We start from the raw sequence: 21,403 nt of genomic DNA on the forward strand, positions 1-21,403 counted from the left end.
CCTCTTTTCTCTTCTATTTCTTCTACAGAACCAAACTTAATAAGTGGTACTGCTCATAGTGTGAACAAAAGAGGTGTGAAAAGGAGAGACCTGGATATCGAGGAACTTAGAGAGATACTCTCTTCTCTCTTACCCTTTGTTCGAATTGAACACATTTTACCTATGAACAGTGAAATCCTGAGTGATGCAGTAAGTGATTTTTTCTTCTTGATCCATTCATTGAAAAAAAAGAAATAATGAACCATAAATACAAGTTAATCTCTTCAAATGCATATAATTCTTCTTACCCCCATTGGTTTTAGGATGTTATATAATCAGTTAAAATACAGCATGAATATGCTTTTCAAGAGTATGCTTTTTGTTGTACATTAATGTGCACCACTATACTTCAGGGTTCCAATAAGTCCCCCCAGTTCAAGGAAAATTATTAGGGCCAATTTAAAAAAATTTAAAAATGTTTTATTACATTTTCAGCTCCAGTAGAAAACTTAATAGAATATTAACTAGAGCTAAGTATAAGAAGACATGATTTTTTCATTCTGATCTTGAATGAGTCATTTCCCTTTTCTGCACCTCAATTTCTTTACCCATAAGATGTAAGAGTTGGCTAGATGATTTATGAGATGATGTTAACTCTAAAGTCCATAATTTTACTTAAACCTGAAAGTCATATTTAAATATCATTTTATGTTATAGTCTCTGCTGCTTCTACCATCACACAATTTGTTATGGTACTTTACAGCTTAGGAACACTTTCACATTTTGAAATAGATAAAAACTCATTAAACATATGTATTACAAAGATTTCTTTTTCTTTAATCCAGTTGTAGGGTGGGGTGGGGGGGAGGAATGTGGAAGAGAGCGAAAATCAGTTTTTGTTTCTTAAAAAAAATTAAATTAGTCAAGAGAAAGCTCATTTTTAAACTTTCTAAAGATTGCTTACTAAGGTTGAAGGAACAAGAGATTTGTTTGTTTAAATTAGTAAAACTAAATAAAATTACATTTTGGCTTAGAAACTTCCGGATGGTCTAGTTCAGGAGGTTTGTTTGTTTTTGTTTACAAAAAATGATTCAGTACATTTTTAAAAAAGAAATGTTGATCTCATTCATGGTTCAATAAAAAATAATATTTTAGTTTTAATAAAGTTGTATTCATTATTCCAATTCATCTCTGCTTGGAATTGACTTTCTCAATTTTAAAAGGACTATGCCCCCTTCTTACTTGAAGAAAAATTCAAAGGTCTAAAAAACTGGGTTTTTTTTCTTTTAATTTTCATCCTTTGATTTTAGAAAGTATTTTGAAATTGAAAACATTTCATCTACCTGCCTGGATTTTGAATCAAGTTTGAATGGCCCAAAAATAATTTCTTCATGTGGTATTTTTGCAGTACTTAAAATTTATCTAAGTCTCTAATCTTTTTTTAAAGATGAAAAGAAGCTTGATTAGTACTCCTCCTTCAGATATGCTGCCTACAGCCGAAGGTGGAAAGTCAAATGCATGGTTACGTCAAAAAAATGCTGGAATATATGTTCGACCCAGACTGTTTTCTCCTTATGTCGATGAAGCAAAGGTAATGAAAATATTTTTAGACGCTGTTTTACTTTATTATAATTGATAGGAACACTTGATTACAAAAGATGTTTTTTAAAGTTTATAATTCTTTGATTTTTCAAAAACCATTTTTTCTAATTGACACTAGTTATATCAGTTATAACTAGTTATACTTGTTGTCTTTAAGATAATTAAATTTTAAGAAAATTCTTTTGACTTAAGCCTTCGAAAGTGGGAAAAATATTCTGAAAGATTATTATATTTTTCTTCCTTTTTGTAACAGATTTTTTTTATTTTTAGAAAAATTTTCCATGGTTACATGATTCATGTTTTTACTTTCCCTTTGACCCCCTAAAGGTCCCCTCCCCCATAGCCAATACGCATTTCCACTGGTTTTAACATGTGTCATCAGTTTAACATGTGTCATCATCAATTGTTTACATATTATGGATAGTTGCATTGGTGTGGCTGTTTCCAGTGTACATCCCAAATCATGTCTGCATCAACCCTGTTCAAGCAGTTGTTTTTCTTCTGTGTTTCCACTCCTGTAGTTCTTCCTCTGAATGTGGGTAGTGTTCTTTTCCATAAATCCCTCAGAATTGTTCTGAGTCATTGCATTGCTGCTAGTACAGAAGTCCATGACATTCTATTTTACCACAGTGTATCAGTCTCTGTGTACGATGTTCTTCTGGCTCTGCTCCTTTCACTCTTTATCAATTCCTGGAAGTCATTCCAGTTTACATGGAATTCCTCCAGTTTATTATTCCTTTGAGCACAATAGTGTTCTATCACCAACAGATACCACAATTTGTTCAGCCATTCCCCAATTGAAGGGCATACCCTCATTTTCCAGTTTTTTTGCTACCACAAAAGCGTGGCTATAAATATTTTTGTACAAATCTTTTTATCTATGATCCTTTGGGGTACAAACTCAGCAGTGGTATGGCTGGATCAAAGGGCAGGCATTCTTTTATTGCTCTTTAGGCATAATTCCAAATTGCCATCCAGAATGGTTGGATCAGTTCACAACTCCACCAGCAATGCATTAATGTCCCAATTTTGCCACATCCCCTCCAACATTCATTACTCTCCCCTACTATCATTTTAGCCAATCTGCTAGGTGTGAGGTGGTACCTCAGAGTTGTTTTGATTTAGTTCCTTGTGTATTTGAGTAATTAAGACCTCTGTCCAAATTTTTTGTTATAAAGATTTTTTCCTAGTTTGTTGTTTCCCTTCTGATTTTGGTTGCATTATTTTTGTTTGTGTTGTGAGGGTTTATTTAGCAATTAATTTAGTAATAGTGTTGGACCTAGCAGGAAGGGCTGGAGGATTCCAAGATGGAATGAAGGAGCAGGAAGTGGGCTTGTGCTCTGAGAGAGAGACTCCATTACTGGTTGGACATAACTGTTGCTAACCCTGGGAGATCTCAGAGTTAGGGGAAAACTGCATCCAGATTCCCTGGGATCCTGAGAGGTGAAGGCTTTCAGCAAGTGGACAAGACCTGCAAGTGGGGAAGTGGTTTGGGATCTGGTGGACAGCATTTCAAACTCACTCTACCTCCTGGTACCTTGGATCACCTGGTGGAGTCGGCTCGTGGCATCTTGTAACCATCCTTGGATTACCGTGATACCCCAATTGCCCTTTAGCTGAGCTGACCAAACCTGACTGGAACCAGGTTTGAAGAAGCTTTCCCTGTGACTTCAATACTGCTTCCTTTGGGCCCTGCCTGGCTTAGGTCAGTAGGATAGTGTAGATAAGTCCTTCCCTGCCCCCTGTGGTGTGCCCTTAGGTTTCAAGTGTAGAAATCCCCTAACCCATCCTTTATTTAGTTTCACTCAAATAAACTGTATAAACTTTACCTTTGGCTGCTGGTTCCATAGACCCTGGCCTAGGGTGAGCTGGGTGACTGTTGGGCCAACTGCCATTCTTATGTCAGTTAAAAAAGTGAACCCTGATCTCCCTATCCTGGTTGGTCCTGTCTCTCCTTCAACCCAGTGTGTACCCACAAACCATTTAATTACATTTTAATAATAATAATTAACATCCTTGGTGCCTTACCATTACAGTTTGGCATCCCAGATGGCTGGGTAGCAGAGAGACGATGATTCTGGGAAGTTTGTTAAGATCTTTAAGGCATTTTTAAAAGCCCATGACCCAGACTTTGAGGATTGCTGGTATGTGTTGGGTGACATCTTGTCACATGATAGGGCCAAGTTTGTTGAGGAGACCAGGAACACAGGAGGGATGACACCATGGCCAGTAGCCTAGGAGGAACTGGACCTCAATTCAGTTCCAATATACCGAATGTTAAAAAAGGCGAGAAAGTCATTAATAAAAATCATGGAGAAAAATTCACAGCGTTCAAACACATGGTCCAAATTTGAAAAAATCAGGCAGACTGAACAAGAGACCCCAGCAACATTTCGTGATAGGATAATTGAGGCAGCCAAGATGTATTTAAATATGAATATATTAGAGAATACCACTGTGGACCATGTAAAAAGAATATTTGTTAGGAATTCTGTTTCCCAGGTTAAGAAGTTCTTTACAGATAATTACCCTGATTAGGAACTTTTGAGCCTGGATGAGTTAAAACAAAAAGCCACTTATGTGTTCCCACAGGAGAAAGACAAGGGAAGCAATGAAAAAGATACCATAATTGAAAGCCTTAGAAAGCAGTTAAGGGAGGCAAATTCTAGAGTCAATGAGAACGAGATAAATGAAATTAAGGCAGTGGCAGCATTAAGGGCAGCAGAGAAGAAGGAGAAGGAGAAGGAGAAGAATGCTAATACTTATAAGACCAGTGGTAATGCAAACACAAGGAATCAGAGGCAGCAATCTTGCTATGTTTGTGGCCGTATTGGACATTTTGCAAGGGACTATAGATATAGAAGATCATATGGGCAGAGGTACAGTAATAACAATGGATTTAATCGGTTTAATAATAATTATGGATACAGGAGAAATAACTGGAATAATGGTTTTAATCATGGAAATGGCCAGCAAAATGTGTTCCAATGCCAGAATGCATGTTGCCAAGGTGCTCAAGCTCCTAATTTGGCAACAATGCAGGATTACATAACGAACTGGAGAACACCCGAAATTTAGCCATGTTGTAAAGGGGAATGTTAATAATGGTAACATGAATGGAGGGACAGCTTCACTATGAAGTTCAGAAGTGATTGATCAAGGTAATGGGACTAAAGTGAATGTTGATGGAATTGTATGTGTTAAAGATAATGATAATGTAATTGTGGATAATGGAAATGGTGCACTTGGTGTTAATGTTGATTTGATTGGTGATAATAAGAATTTAATTATTAATGATAATGAGTTGATCAGTGTTAATTTAAATGGAATCAATGATAGTTTATTCAATGTGAATGATAATTTGATGAGAATTAATGATAATTTGAATGGTGTTAATGTGAAATTATCTGAAGTAACTACTGGTAATGGTGTAAATAGTACTTTAACCAATGATAATGGTAATTTACCCACTGGTAGTAGTAATTTAACTAGTGTTGGTAATGTTTTGATTGAAATGGATGATGGTTTATATGGTGTTGATAATAATTTGATTATTGTGAGAAAAAGAGAAATAATGTTGTAAATGGTGTTAGAAGTTCTAGTAAGTGTGGAATTAAGAAGAATAATAGAAATTGTGATTTGATTAAGGATAATTTGATTGTAACTAAGAACAATGATACCAGAATAGTGGTGAAAAGGACCAAAAGTTTAAAATTCTGGGAAAATTCTGTAATTCAAGAGATGTTACCTTGGATGGACAGGAAATGGCTGAGCTTTGTTCTGATGTTACTGTTTTAGCTCCTGTGTTGGAAACTTTCCAACCTCCCAATAGTACTGAACCATACATGTCTGTAACTATTGGAGACCAGATTTATGACCTTCTTGTCCATACTGGAGCCAGTAAATCCGTTTTGCAAATCTTTCCTGAGAATTGTAGAGCTGTTGGTACAATGGATGTCATTGGTGCTACAGGTGTGACTCAGAAAGAAGCTAAATTGCAACCAAAAATGGTAACCCTAGGACCCCTTCGGTGGAACATGCATTTTTGTGTGTTCTAGAATGTCCTATGAATCTTTTGGGAAGGGTTCTGTTGTGTAAATTAAGGGCTACTATCCAGTGTACTGAATCTGGTGATATTTCTTTGCATCTCCCAGAGGAATCTTTGAAGGCCTTTCCATTGCTTTTCTTAGATTCCAGCAGTACAGAGGATGACCTAGGTACTATCTATCCAATACCTGAGGATATACCTAAGGATTTGTGTTCAATATCATCCACAGATGTTGGGCTGCTAAAATCAGCTACTCCAGGCAGGGTGAGGACAAAGGAAGGACCAGTTCCTTGTGTGCCTCAATCGTCCAATTGGGTATTATAGCTGTCAATTAGATCCAATAGCTGCAGGGACAGTACCCTGTCTAAGGGGGTAGCAGCAGCAGCTGTGTTAGTCCAGAAGTCAGCTGATCTAGTTTTGGGATGTCCTTTAACGGTCTATTGTTCACATCAGATAGAAGCACTAATGAGGAAGTTTCATACTCAAGCATATTCAGACCAATGAATAGCTAAGTATGAAATTATTCTCTTAGATAGTGAGAACATCCAGTTGAAGAGATGTAGCATACTTAATCCAGCTACTCTTCTTCCTGATTTGCCAAAGAACGGTGAGCCATTGCATGAATGTGTTGAGGTAGTAGATCTTGTGGATTTGCCTAGGATGGATTTAAAAGACACTCCACTCGAAAATCCAGACTTGGTGTTATTCATGGATGGATCATCATATTTATGTAATGGAATCAGACGTACTGATGCTGCAGTTTGAGACACTGTGGTATGGCTCATTACCTAGTGATCTTGGTGCTCATGGTGTGGAATTGGTGGCATTGAAGCAAGCATGTCTTCTAGCTGAAGGTAAAAGTGTAAATATTTACCCAGTGTACCCACAAACCATTTAATTACATTTTAATAATAATAATTAACATCCCTGGTGCCTCACCATTACATTTGTACAAAAACTTTTTAATTTAATATAATCAAAATTATTTATTTTACATTTTGTAATTTTTTCTAACTCTTGCTTGGTTTTAAAATCTTTCCTTTCCTAGAGATCTGACAAGTATACTATTTTGTGTTCACTTAATTTACTTACATTTTTTATCAAATAGTGGATTTTTGTCCCAAAAGTTGGGCTCTTTGGGTTTATCATACACTGTCTTGTTGACGTCACTTACCCCAAGTCTATTCCACTGATCCTTCCTTCTGTCTCTTAGCCAGTACCATATTTTTGTTTTGATGACTATTGCTTTATAGTATACCTTAATAACTGCTAGGCCACCTTCCTTCACATTTTTTTCATTATTTCCCTTGATATTCTTGATCCTTTGTTCTTCCAAATGAACTTTGTTATAATTTTTTCTAATTCAGTAAAAAAGTTTTTTGGTAGTTTCATAGGTATTGCACTAAATAAGTAAATTAATTTGGGTAGAATGGTCATTTTTATTATGTTAGTTCATCCTATACATGAGCTCTTGAATTTTGCTATTATATTCCTCGGTGTTGACTTTTCTGTGTCCAGTGTAGAGTGTGTTCTATGGATCCTTTCAATGTCTATATTGCCCTCTTGTTGTAGAACTTCAGGGCAATTTTGCTGAATAATTTCTTTAAGTATGGAGTCCAGGTTTCTATTAATTTCTGCCTTTTCAGGAAGACCAATGATTCTCAAATTGTCTCTTCTCGACCGGTTTTCTTGGTCTGTCACTTTCTCATTAAGATATTTCATGTTTCCTTCTATTTTTTCAGTCTTTTGACTTTGTTTTATTTGTTCTTGTTGTCTTGAGAGGTCATTGTGTTCTAATTTTTCAATTCTAGCCTTTAAGGACTGGTTTTCGACTATAATCTTTTGGTTTTTGGCTATAATCTTTTGGTTTTCCTTTTCAATCTGGTCATTTCTGGTGTTCAGTTTGCTTATCAGTTCATTTGATTTCTGAGCCTCACTTTCCAATTGCAAAATTCTGCCTTTTAAGCTGTTATTTTCTTGCCAGATCTCTTCCATCTTCTTCAACATCTCATTTTTGAACTCTTCAATAGCTTGTGACCAGCTTTCATTTTTTTGGTAAGGTTTGGATATGATTACTTGTTTGTCCTCCTCTGTTGTCTGGATTTTCTTTGTGTAAAAGTTGTTGAGTGTTCCAGAGTTTTTCTTGATCATCTTTTTCTTCTTCTGGAGTTCTCGACTTGCCATCTTTAGCCCCACCCCCTTTCAGCTTTGTCTTCACACTCAGGGTCTGCCTGCGCTTTCTAAGCTCCTGGGGGCTCCGGTCTCCTTGACCTCGGGGTCAGGCGTCCTGGTAGACCCCGGTCTGCCCGAGGCTCCTTCAGCAGTCTCAGGGGCTGCTTCCACAGCCATGCTCTGGTCTGCTCCGGGTCCTCACTGGATGTCCAAGCCGGGGCTGGAGATCTTTATTCAAGCCTAGGGCACTGCCTTAACCCGCATAGACGCTAGGGAAAGTCTCTGAGTTGAGATATTTATTCTCAATTAGGGCACTGTCTTCACCCATACAGAAGCTAGGGAAAGTCCCTGGGCTGGAGATCTTTAATCACACCTGGGGCGATGCCTTCAGGGGGGTGGGGGAGGAGATGATCAGGGAAAGTCCCTGGGTTAGAGATCTTTGTCCCCAGGAGGCAGAGCCTTCGCCCCAGCGTCTGTGCTTCCGGGTAAGTCCGTGTGTCCGTGCCACTTGGGGTCCCTCATCTTGCAGCACACAGGTACAAGCCCTGGGGCTGCTAGTGATTTACTGGTTGCCCCAGCCCTGTTTTCACTCTTGTGCGTTGGCCTTGGCATTGTGCGAGGTGTGGGGGTGGGGGAGGGGCTTCTTCCTCTCGCGTTTTAGTGAGAGCTGTTTCACCCCTTTATAGCATGGAAATGCCCCAATTCTGCGTACCTTCAATGCTGCGCCCTGTTGTGGGGTTCCTTCCTCCGTCTGGGCTCGTTTTTATTTCCCCTTGAGGAGTCCTGTATGCTTCGGTTAGGAGAGATCGAGCAGCTGCTCCTTACTCTGCCGCCATCTTAATCGGAAGTCCTAATGATCCCCCAGCTGCCTGATATCTTAAAGGAGCCTTGTGGCTACAAGTGAGGTTTCACTGGGCACTCAGTTCTCAGGGTCCCACTCTTACCACTCTTCCACCAAGGAGCCAATACACAGAAGTTAAGGGTTTAAAAAAAAAAATAAGTTTGAACCAGTGGAAATATGCATCAGCTATGGAGGGAGGAGTTGGGGGGTGAAGGGGAAAGTAAGATCATGAATCATGTAACCATGTTAACTTTTCTAAAAAATAAATATTATTAAATGGGAAAAAAAATAAGTTTGACAAAGTTCTCTATATATTATATATGAACTCTATCCAAGAGGCTATCTCTAAAATTTTTCCCCAAATTTTCTGCTTTCCTTCTAATCTTGGCAGTATTTGTTTCATTTGTACAAAAAGTTTGAAGTTTAATGTAGCCAAAATTATCCATTTTACACCTCATAATACTTATCATCTTTTGTTTACTCATAAATTCCTCTCCTGTCCATAAATCTGATAGGTAATATGTTCATGGTTCTATTTTACATAAGATATCTCCTTTTATATCTAGGTCATGTATCCATTTTGATCTTTTTTTAGTGAATGGTGTAAGATACTGGTCTATACCTAGTTTCTGCCAAACTACTTTCCAATTGTCCCAGCAATTTTTACAAAATACTGATTTCGTTTCCCAAAAACCTAGATCTATGCTTTTGTCTAATTACTATTGCTTGTTGTATGTCTTTCTTATACCACTGATTTACTTTTCTATTTCTTAGCCAGTACCAGATAGATTTGATGATTACTACTCATTAATTCTTTGGATAATCTTGATGTTTTGTTCTTCCAAATGAATTGTTATTTTTCCTATCTCAATAAAATCATTTTTTAGTAATTTGACTAGGGTGACATTGAATAAGCAGATTAGTGTAAGTAGGGTTATCACTTTAATTATATTGACTCTCCCTGTCCATGAACAATTAATATTTTTCTAGTTATTTAAATCCGACTTTATTAGTGTAAAAAGTGTTTTATAATTATGTTTGTGTAATTCCTGAGTTTGTTTTGACAAGTATATTCCCAAGTATTTATTCTATCTGTGGATTATACTTAATCCTGCTAGGTAGATTATTCTTGGTTATAATTATAGGTCCTTTGCCTTCAGGAATATCATATTCCAAGCCCTCCATTCCTTTTTAGTGGTAGTATCTTATGTCACCCTAACTGTGACTCCATGATGTTTGAATTCACAGAGTTTTCTTCTTGATCTAGAGAGTTTTAGATTTTTATAATATTGCTGGAAATTTTTATTTGAGTATTTCTTTTGATAGGAGACCAATGAGTTCTTTCAATTTCTACTTTATCCTCTGGTTTAAAGATGTCTGGCAGTTTTCCTTTATAATTTTTGAATGAGAATGTTCAGGAGAGTATGTACAAAACTCAATTTTCCTAAGCTTCCTTCAGCTCAAAAAATGACTCATTGTGACTTTTTTCTTTGCTTTCTCAATCAATATTTGGCCTGGCATGCTCTCTCAGTCATTTTAAACAAGCTAAGGCAAAAATACCACCTTCTTGACTCTAGCCTTTACTCTAAGGCCTTTTCCAACTCTAAATCTACACTCATATGATTGATCTATTGATGTATTTCCCATTGATTAATTTTATTTTATTCCTTTGTCAGTCTGTATTCAAATTCTTAGGTTAAACTCATACTTAGAATAAAAAATTAGAATTTGAAATTTTATTCCCTAAGCCAATACAAAAGGATTACTTTAAAATGAAGGAAATTAAGGCATCGAGATGGGAAGTCAAGGTACTTCTAGTTGCATGATTCGGCAAGACCCTTACCCCCCAGTTGCCTAGGCCTTGCCACTCTTCTTCCTTGGAACAAATACTTAATATGAATCTAAGACAGAATGTAAGGGGTTTTTTTTAAATGTAGAAAATTGGAATTTTTTCTCCTTTCAATAAAGATGTAAAATTTTATAAATTAGAAACAAATTCTTTGTGTGTTTATATGGAACTAAAGTCTTTGCCTTCTGGGAAATGTGATTTTAAATGGTAATGTTTTTTACTAATTATGATTCACTTTGAATGGTTTATTTCAGTCAGTGCTAGATGAAATGATGGTGGAACAAACAGATCTTGTTCGATTACGGATGGTTAGAATGTCCAATGTTCCTGACACACTTTATATGGTAAACAATGCAGTTCCACAGTGTTGTCATATGATCAGTCACCAGCAAATAAGCAGTAACCAATCTAGTCCTCCTTCAGTTGTAGCCAATGAAATTCCAGGTAAGACTTTAATACATCACTATACTTATCACTAAATAAACTATTTATCCATTTCCTAATAATATCTCTTTAAGCTATTTTCCCTGTTTTTTTTTTTTATTTTATCTTCCTTGTTCTGTCATTTAACTAGCTTTAATTTTAACATGAATTTCACTAACCTTCATGAAAATGGCCACTTTTAAAATTCAAAAGTAGCTGAAGTTATTCCCACCAGTGGCCATCCTCACATCATCAGAACCTTGGAGGAAGAAAAGATAATTGGCATCAGCATCTCCTTTTCTGAGCCAGAAATGCATCAAGAGAATAACACAATCAATGGGTTTTGACTTTGTGGATTTTAGAAGCCACTTTAGGGTCATATTTCTGTTGAGGTCTCACATTGTGAAATATTGACAAGTCCCTTTATATATTTTATATATATATATATATATATATTTCCAATTCTTTGAACTTCTATCATGTGCCTATTGTGTGTCAGATACTATATTATACCCTGTGAATGCAAAACAAAATTGTCCTTGCCTTCATTCTTTGAGGCATCCAGTGATGCTTGATATTCATTTGTAAATTGATAGTTCCGTAACTATATGGATAGCTATTTTAAGGCTTGATTCAGAAATAAATACATAAAATGTTTGTCTTTTGTAGGAATATGATTATGATAACAATCTGGCAAGAGTTTATATGCTTATAACTCATAGAGTCATAGATGTAGAGCTGGTGGAAATTTTAGGGATCATCTAGTCTAACTCTTTCATTTTACAGAATAGGAAACTGAAGCCCACAGAAGTTAAGTGACTTGCCCAAGGTCATATAGCTTTAAGTGGCAAAGAGAGATCTGAACTCATATCCATTGACTCCAAGGTTAACTCACTTTCCATTATACCATATAGCTTCCTTCTAAGGCAATATCCATATTTTTTTCCAGAATTGTTGTTATTTAGGTGCCATGTATTAAAAGTTTAAAATAAGGTAATATAAAATAAACTCTCAATTTCCTTTTATATATTTTTAACTGGATTTTGAAGATATCATGTCTGTGGTAGTTAAGATTTCTATTCATATTGCTGAAAAATTACTTTCAAATGTTTTTAATGCCTAGAAATCTTCAAGGCTAAAGAAGATAACAAATATAGGTAGGTTCTGATTAGTATGGATAATGAATCCTGTGAAGTGGTCTCGTATTCAAATTTGCACTGTTTAAAAATTACAGTTATATAACATTGTAATTGGTTCCAGCTAAATGGAAACATATAGTGCAAATTTGAATAATGTGACCACTTCACAGGATTAATTATCCACACTAATGAGCTATAATTTTTTTGTTAGATTTTGTGGTGTTGTAAATGAAAATAATGACATAATTAAGGAACCATTTTATATGCTAAAAAAAAAAAAAGCCACAGTCAAATTTGAACACTATTTTTGAATGGAGAACTAAAGTAAAATGTGTGTTGCCCACTATGTACCCATTTTCTTCTGTTTCTAGTTCCTCGTCTCCTTGTCATGAAAGAGATGGTCAAACGTCTGCAGGAGCTACGTCACACTGAACAAGTTCAGAGAGCTTATGCTCTAAATTGTGGAGAAGGTGCTACTGTCAGTTATGAAATTCAGATTAGAGTATTGCGAGAATTTGGTCTTGCAGATGCTGCTGCAGAGCTCCTGCAGGTAGGAAGCAATATTTCAGATTTTTTAAAAAACAGAGTGTATATAAGGTGACTATGAGATATAGCAGCCAAAAAAGCCATGAGATCTTGGGCTACATTAAAAAAAAAAAAAAGATGCATTAGGTGATCATGAAAGGGAATGCTTCTGCTACCCTCTGTTCTGGTCAGATCACATGTGGTATTCAGCTATGGGAATTTGGGAATTTTCCCATTTTGGGAAGGACAATGATGAGCTAGATCAGGGGTTCAGCAACCTTTTTGGCCATGAGAGCCATAAACGCCACATTTTTTAAAATGTAATTTCGTGAGAACCGTACAGTGCTCACAGTGCGGCTCCTGTAACAGCGCCTGAAAAAAATTGACTTTGTGGCTCCTGCAGAAAGAGCCACATCTGGCCCTCAAAAGAGCCAGATATGCCTCGAGAGCCATATGTTGCCGACCCCTGAGCTAGAGAGTAGACCCAGGAAGATAACTAAGATGCTTAAGGGCCTGATTGAAATAACTGGGGATGTTTATCCTGAGAAGAAAGAATGAATGAAGGGGCATTAATAGCCATGTTCAAGTATTCGGAAGAAAGATCAGTGTTGGCAGAACACTATAATGGGTAGAAATTGCAAAACAGAAAATTTCAATTCCTCCATACATTAGTAAATGGATTTATGAGTTCCTATGGCCAGTCTTTTACTGTGGTGCTTCATTGCACCCTTATCTGGGTTGATCTTGGATAAAAGGCTGTGTTACTCACAGATTAGGCACGTAGTTGACTTAGCGGATGAATGTTTGGCCTAGAGTCAAGAAGACCTGAGTTCAAATCCAGCTCCAGACATTAACTAGTAGAGTGACCCTGGGGAAGTTACTTAGTCTCAGTCTATCTCCATTTCCTCATCTATAAAATGGATATAATAATAGCACATCACCTCCAAGAGTTGCCTGCTTTGTGCCAAATAGTAGAAAAGTACTAAGTACTTTTCAAATATTATCTTATTCGATCCTCACAATAATGCTGTTAGGCCCATTATTATTCCCATTTTAAAATTGAGGAAACCAAGGCAAACAAGTTAAATGACTAGCCCAAGATCACACAGCTAGTAAGTCACATTCAAACTCAGTTCTACCTGATGCCAGACTGTTTAAGATAAGAGTTGGTCAGTAAGTTTTTTATGCATACATATTATTAAGCTACTCACCCTCTTCCTTCCCATTACAATTATTTTTCTTTTTGTCTTCAGAATTTCATTTTTCATAACTTTTCGTTGCCCTGAGATAATGTTCCTCTACAGAATTTTAGTCCATTTAGTCCTACCTATCCTTTTACTTTAGTTTTTGAAAACTGATCTCCAAAAATCTAAGCAACCCAGGAGACTGGATATACCTAACTTTCTTCCATGACAAATTCTAAGGAGTAGTCACTTGTCCAGTAGTTCCCATCATGTCTACTTCAGATGGGGTTTTCAGGAAAGACTAGTACCTCTGGTGCTTGTGTGAGCTCTTTTCAGGGCTGCTTTTCTCCTTTGGTGTCTTGCTGCCACCCATTTCTCATCTGTGGTTTCCAGAAGCTATGCGTAGTGGCCACACCCCAGTAAACTGTCTTGGCAGGCTGACTAAACCAGGTTGAGGGTAATCGACATGCCTCAAGCCTGTCATTGAGTTAGAGGGGTGTCTAAGCCAGGTGAGAGGAAACTTATCCCAGCAGAAGGGCAGATGGAAATAATTTGTTCCAACAGCCATGAGGGCAGCAGAAGCAAGGTGCTGTGGAGTGCTTAGAGCTTGGTTAGATACCCAAGAAGCCAGAGTTACCCACTGTATCCCAAACCATCACCACTCTTCTTAACTTTTGTCTTACTACTGCCCTTTGATGCCTGGAAGAGAGAGTGACCCAGTGATTTTGTACAACTCTGCCTCACTTAAATCCAATTTATGTAAGAGTCAAAGACATCACCAGTGGTGTCATTTTGGTCCTCTTCAAGTACAAATTAAATCCTGTAGTTACTACAATATCATCCTCCTTTTCTAGGCTTGTGATCCTTTCTCTTTCTACATAGGTGTTCTTTCAAATACTTCCACAACAAATACCACTTCTGATTCTAACATCATTCATTTTAAGCCAAGTGTTTTTTACCATGCCTCCACGTTCTGGAATCTAATTTCCTAAATTTCTACACAAGCATATCATTTTAATAGCCAAAATTCCCTCAACCCCTTTTACCTATTTGATTCATGTCGCCCATGATAACTGTAAAATAAACCACCTCCTTCCATCGTGTGTAAAATTAAGGTAGGACACCATTGATTGCCAATGTGGCAGAAATCCAGTCCCTGACTTCTGCAAGGGGTTAGCACAAGCACATGCTTGGAAGACCAAGATTCATGACCCATACTGTCTTATCAGACAGCCCCAGTAAAAATGACATCATTGGCCTTATAAGAGATAGGGCTAAGTGGTAGTAGCAGGGTCTCTCTTTTGGCACAAGCCTCATTCTGAGCTCTCATTGCTCTGCCCAGCAGTCTCTGACCTTCTTTCCCATGCCAAGGGGCAGGCTGGGAATCTAGGTACCGAAGAAACAGTGTGGCTGGGAGACTTCGGTAATTAAAATAACCTGGTTATGTTTTTTTCTCTTTTTCTCTCTCACTTATAATTCAATATACATTCTCCAAGATTAATTTTAATAGCACTTGGAATTTCTATTGTATTTAGACTGATGGAAAAATATAGGCATTTGTCTTCCTCTCTTTTTTTAGCTCTTTCAATTACATTTGCAAGACTTTAGGCAAATAAAATTTTACCAGCCCTTTTGGTATATTCCTTTTTTGTGCAAGAACCATCATTCCTTTGTAGAAAGCTGTAGTCTAGCAACTCAAATCCTGTTTACATACTAGAAGTCCATTGGCACCTACATTCCTGTGTTTATTGTGCCTGATGATGAAAAGGGCTTGAACTCTACTATCTGACCAACCTGAGTGGACCATGTAAGTGCATCATGTTCCAGCAGATGTTTGGTGTTCTTAGACATGTACACAAATTAGTCCTTTCTCCCCTCCACACACAAGCAAGCACATCTTTTGTGAGAAATGGATGACTTAAAATAAAAATAAAAAAACTACCTTCCTAAAATTGGTATATGGCTCAAGTAGTATTGGTAGTATTGGTTCTTCTACATAAAAGGTATCCTGCCTATAGCTACCTTATTAGAACCTGAAGGAAAATTATATTTGATCTATTTTCCAGCCTGTGTTCTCTTTGTTAAATTGTTGCTTTTTTCTGTCAATGAGTTATGAGACCCTATACCTAAATGGAAAAACAGGATTGCCCTGAGGTAATAAAGCAATACATTTTTTTTTCCCCTTCCTCAATTCTTTTGGAGAGTCCATGCTTTAACTTAAATGCCCCCTGTAGTTTCTTGTTCATTTAAATGGTCCGCTCTGTTATTGTCTAGGAAAATTTTGAAAACATCTGCTTATTTTGAAAACATCATCTGAGAAGCAGCATTCCTTTATTTTTATTTAACACAATGTTAGTCCAAACTACTTAAGGGAAATTGGCAAAGAATGCCATATTTGTGCCTTTCCTGTTATCTTTCTGAAGTACCTATGTTGGATTGTCTCAGTTTAGAAAGATTTAGGAACAGCTTGCATTTTGTACTTTCCTTGACTGTGTCTTCATTTTTTAGTTTTATTATCTTTGCAAAAATTATATTGGAACATGAACTACTTGGTTTTTAATGATTCAGCATTCTCATATGATCTTTATATCTTGCAAAAAAAAATTGCTGATCTGTTTGCCAGAGTAGTCAGTGAAGCTGACCTTGAGATAGACTGACAGAGAGAGAAATCTGTGCTTTTTGGTTTGTGTTTCTGTGAGTTTCTAGTAAATGTTCATAAGTGATTAATTTTATAATTTGGTATATAAAATTTTTTAAAGAAATCTAGTAATTGCAGGAAAAATTTTCACCTTTTTTTGTAGAATCCTCACAAGTTCTTTCCTGATGAACGTTTTGGGGATGAAAGTCCACTCTTGACTATGAAACAGTCTGGGCGATGTCGAGTTAACAGTACTCCCACTGCAGAAACCATGTTTACAGATCTAGACACATTTGTGGCCTTCCATCCACCCTTGCCTCCTCCACCACCTCCCTACCATCCTCCAGCTACTCCACTTCACAGCCAATTTAAAGTTGGCTGGAAACAAAGAGCTCCCAGTCAACACCCTTCACGTTCATTTTCTTACCCTTGCAACCATTCACTGTTTCATACGAGAACAGCTCCCAAAGCTGTCCCTCCTCCAGTCTATTTACCTGGTATCAAAGCAGAACCACCTGATTGCACTAACACTACAGGATCAGGGAGGCAAGCAATTGCTGCAGCTCCAACAGTGATGACAGCTGAGAAACAAGTGGTAAGTCATTGTTTAAGTCACTTCCTGAAACAGAGAAGCTTAAAGAATGCCAAAAGTCTTCTCTAGACCCTACAGGCCAATACCAGTGTTCAGAAATGCTACTGTTAGGGGGAAATGGAAAAAGAAAATAAAGGGAAGAGGTAGGGAAGAAAAGGAAAAATAAAAGAAAGAAAAAAGATACATCTAGTTAAAATGAAAGAAAATAACTAATTTCCTGCCCCTGTTTAAAGGAAAGCAATATTTTTGCAATTTAATCTCATAGGAGCAAAAAATGAACATATTCTTTTATAATAATTATTCAAATGCACATTGAAATTTTTAGTTCCTTAGGGTCTTTAAATGCAGTTTTACTCTCTTATCCTGCATCTAATAGTTTGTCCAAAAGATTAGGTATACATTACTTTTGACAGCTATTCCTTCTGATGCATCTATGTCCTCACACATGCTTTTTCTCATCAGCAAAATCAATTTGCTTTGAAAACTTAAAGCACTTGCAGCTGTTAGATACTGCACTAAGAGAAAAGAAGACCTTTGTTGGTTTTGTACTATAATGTTCTAATTTTTTACTTTAGGTCATACAATGAGGAAAACTTCTTAATATTGCCTCTATCACAATATCAGTAAAATTGAATTCAAAGAAAAGCAAGAGATAGTTATAAACATAGTTGACATAGGACCACGTTCTAACTTGGCTCATTTTTAAGCTTATGAATTTAATTAGTACATTTTGTACTAATGATCTTCTGCCCCACAAAACAAAACGACATACAGAAAAGGTATGATATGACATGATTGGCTTATAAGGTCTGTATCAGTGTTCCCTCCAGTTCTAAAACTACAAAAGGATTCCACTGTATTCTTTTCAGAACATAGAGAATCATAGAATTTTAGAGTCAGGAAAAAAATCTAAAGGTCATCTAAGCCAAGCTTCCCATTATATTGAGAAAGTAATTGAGACACAGAGAGCATAAGTGTCTTAACTGATAATCACACTTTATTTATTAGCACAGCAATCTTTTAAGGATGGTACTAATACATACGTTTCTTTGGACTTTTTCCTCCTCTTTCCTCCAGTGTACTCAGCCTATGCTGAATGAACTGATGCCTGATATTGCCATGGGCGTGTCAACAATATCACTCAAGGACAGGAGGCTACCTGAACTTGCTGTTGACACAGAATTAAGCCAACCAGTTTCCGAGGTAGGACCAGGACCTCCCCAACACATATCATGTATCCAGCAGAGGCACATGAACACTTCTCGAAAGAAACACACATTAGAGCAAAAAACGGATGTTAGAGAAAATCAGCAAGAATACCCAGATTTCTATGATTTCTCAAATGCTGCTTGCAGACCTTCTACTCCAGCTCCTACCAGACATTCCCCTTCACCTCCACAAGGTGTATATTTTGGTCCAGATTTATATAGCCACAATAAGGCATCACCAAGTGGCTTAAAATCAGCATACCTACCTAACCAGATCTCCCCTAAAAAGCAAGAAGAAACTAGGAGAGAATATGTGCTTTCTCCAGATGGCCATCAACAGAGGCAAAAGAATGAGCCAGTACACCTTGATGTTGTAGAACAACCACCCCAACGGTTGGATTTGGCGTTAGCTGTCCAGGAAAATGCTAGTAATGGTCCAACTCATGTCAGGGGACGAACAAAAATGGAAGCTGATTTGACTTATGGTCTTACTTCTAATAGAACTTCACTCTCTGCATGTAGCTCTGAAACTCCAGAAGAGAGGTCCAGGAGGAGACTGGCAGACAGTGAGTCCTTGGAACACGGAGCCCAGAGAAATACAGAGTTGGAAAGTGAAGATTCAGTAAGCAGAGGAAGGAGGTCTCCAAGCAAACCAGACTTTTTGTACAAAAAGTCTGCCCTCTGAAAGTAACCTCCAAATGGTCTGTGCCTGAGATGTGGAACATCCCATTTTATGACAGAACCAGATAACTTTCAGACAAGTTTTTTAAAGCCAGCAGATAACTCAATTTCACTTTATTTTGCTCAAGTTTTTGTATATACAGTGTTGATTAGACATAGCATGCTATGAGGGTTTGTTTTGTTTTTTTATTTTTTAATGCTGCATCTGGTTTTATTTTGTCTTTTGAGCAGTTGTATTGAGGAAGCCTTTTTAAGCGAAACCAAGCTGGCACTTTTTTAAAACAAATTGATAGGTTTTTTGCACCTGTACATTTATTTTACCAATATTAATTTTTGTATCACCATGTTAAACTTTATTGCCACGTTTAAAGGACTGTATTTTCATATTTTTTTTTGCATTTTACCTTTCACCTACCAATCTCTATGTGCAATGGGTTGCACACTGAAATGTATTTTCTTATGAAATAGTTATAATGTGTTTATTTTTTAATTATAGGAATTCCAAAGAACAGCACATCAAAATGCTCCTCTCTTTTTAGTAATAGTTTTTAGTTCAGAAATCTGCTTGGTCAGTCTCTGCTAAAAGAATCTGTTGTCATCCTTTTCAAATAAGTCATGGAAACTAGTGTCTCCAGCTAGTGTCCATCCAGGATCCTGAAGTTTTCTGGTTTAGTGAAGAATGCTGAAGAAAAAAGCTTTCCTTGCCCAATCCAAAACACTAATTTACTTACAGTGTGAACTTAAGTTAGAATCGCTGTAAATTCAAGTAACATGAGGATTTCACTAAGTAGGATCTTAAATCAAATTCCTTCTAATTATGAAACATTGAAAATGTCAGATTTAACATGAGACACACCACTTACTAGATTTCTGAGAGCAAATTCTTCAGCCGAGAGGGGTGAGATGATTGCTTATTGCCTTCAGTGGTCTTGCTGCCTATTGGGGAACAAATAAAAGGGCTTCAGTCTTAAGGATGTCATTTGATGTTTGTAAGCATATGTATACTTTTAAATGTTTTTAATTGTAAGTCTAATGAATTTTGATGTCATGTGAAGGAAGTTGTGTGATGCATAATGCTTTAAATCACCAAAAAAAAAAGTTACACACTACATGTCCTACTTGAACTCCACTGGGGATGCTGGTTTGGTCATTTACCAAACTATTGCAGCACATAGGATATTTTGAGATCCTCTCCCTAGGAAGAGCAGTATATGAGCTAAGGACTGTTTTTTCCCCTTAACCTTCCATGTAAATATACTGGTGTTTTGGATTTTTTTTTTTTAAGCCAATTCTTCAACATCTTTTGTGTCAGTTTTGTATTTCACGTACACATATATCCAGCAGTAATATTTGGATAAATAAAAGAGGCTTCCTGAATATTCCATCATATATTGATATGTTAAAAAGTTGAATCCACTCATTCACTCTCACTCTTAAACTATGCAGGGCTAGGGGGCCTTTACAAGCTACCATGTAAATGACTTACATGCACTTTTAAGTACATACATTTTTATTGGGTGACAACAGCTCTGATTTTTCCTGATTAACTGTAGTTCTTCCTGCAGATTTTTTCCTACTATACCCTGTGGATGTACACTCAGGAATATCTCTTGACATTTTTTAATGCTAACAATAGATAGTCACAAAGATGGGAACATGTGCTTATACTATACCCAGATAAAACGCTGCCAAGTTGTTTTACTGTCTAGTTGACTGCTTCTATTAAATTTTGATTTAGGTCATGTTGTATATTTCATTTGAGAGGTCAAAGGGTAAATACTAACCTACTTACAAGGTAGACCTACTCATTGCCTTAAAGGCTTTTTTTTTGTTTGTTTGTTTGTTTTTTAAGATAGAGAATTATAAAATTCATTGTCTTACTTAAGGGTCTAAACCATATAGTAGCTGATATAGTCTTTAGAGACCTGACATCAAGTCTGGCTTTAATCAAAAAACAGGAATTAATTATTCCAATCTATCGCTTAGTATGTATTCATATATATTAATGTTAATCCGTTGGATACAGTAATTAAGTTGCAGCTCTGGATCAGACCAGAGTTGTACTGGTAATGCAAATGAGAATTCCATTTCCCTGATATTTTTTTAATCTTCCTTGTCTATTCAGATTATGAATTATTTTGGTTGGTACTATTAAAACCTGCACATTCACTTTTAATAGAAATTAATTAAATTTTCTTCCACATCCCCCAAATTATTTTAAAATGACCACTGCCCATAATTTGATTTATTTCAAAATCTACATTTTCAACTAAGAATTCGTTTGAATGACTGGCTAAAATATTCACATGGGGAAAAACCGCTTTAGGGGTATGGCACTATAAACTGATATAACATGCAGAAGGATACTATGTCTGTGATGCATGTGTCTTATTAGATTAATTATCAGTTATCTTGCTGTATTTTATGATATGTAATTTGTAGAGTAAGTTGAATAGCTGTGAGCCAATGGCTTTTTAACACATCTATTTAAATCTTTGTATGCTGTGATAAGATAATGAGAT

General features: G+C 36.6%; 1 protein-coding gene across 1 annotated transcript in view; it reads left to right on the forward strand.

The window, feature by feature from the left end:
• The window catches only part of BTBD7 (BTB domain containing 7), a 104,864-nt gene extending 85,979 nt beyond the window's left edge, over positions 1-18,885 (forward strand). The window contains exons 6-11 of the mRNA XM_044665034.1: positions 29-189; positions 1,427-1,570; positions 10,746-10,935; positions 12,425-12,603; positions 16,564-16,995; positions 18,070-18,885. Of these exons, the coding sequence (XP_044520969.1) occupies positions 29-189; positions 1,427-1,570; positions 10,746-10,935; positions 12,425-12,603; positions 16,564-16,995; positions 18,070-18,885 (1,922 nt within the window). The remainder of the gene's footprint in view (positions 1-28; positions 190-1,426; positions 1,571-10,745; positions 10,936-12,424; positions 12,604-16,563; positions 16,996-18,069) is intronic.
• Positions 18,886-21,403: the final 2,518 nt, after the last annotated feature.

This window comes from Gracilinanus agilis, chromosome 2 (genome assembly GCF_016433145.1).
Source record: "Gracilinanus agilis isolate LMUSP501 chromosome 2, AgileGrace, whole genome shotgun sequence".
Classification (NCBI taxonomy): domain Eukaryota; kingdom Metazoa; phylum Chordata; class Mammalia; order Didelphimorphia; family Didelphidae; genus Gracilinanus; species Gracilinanus agilis.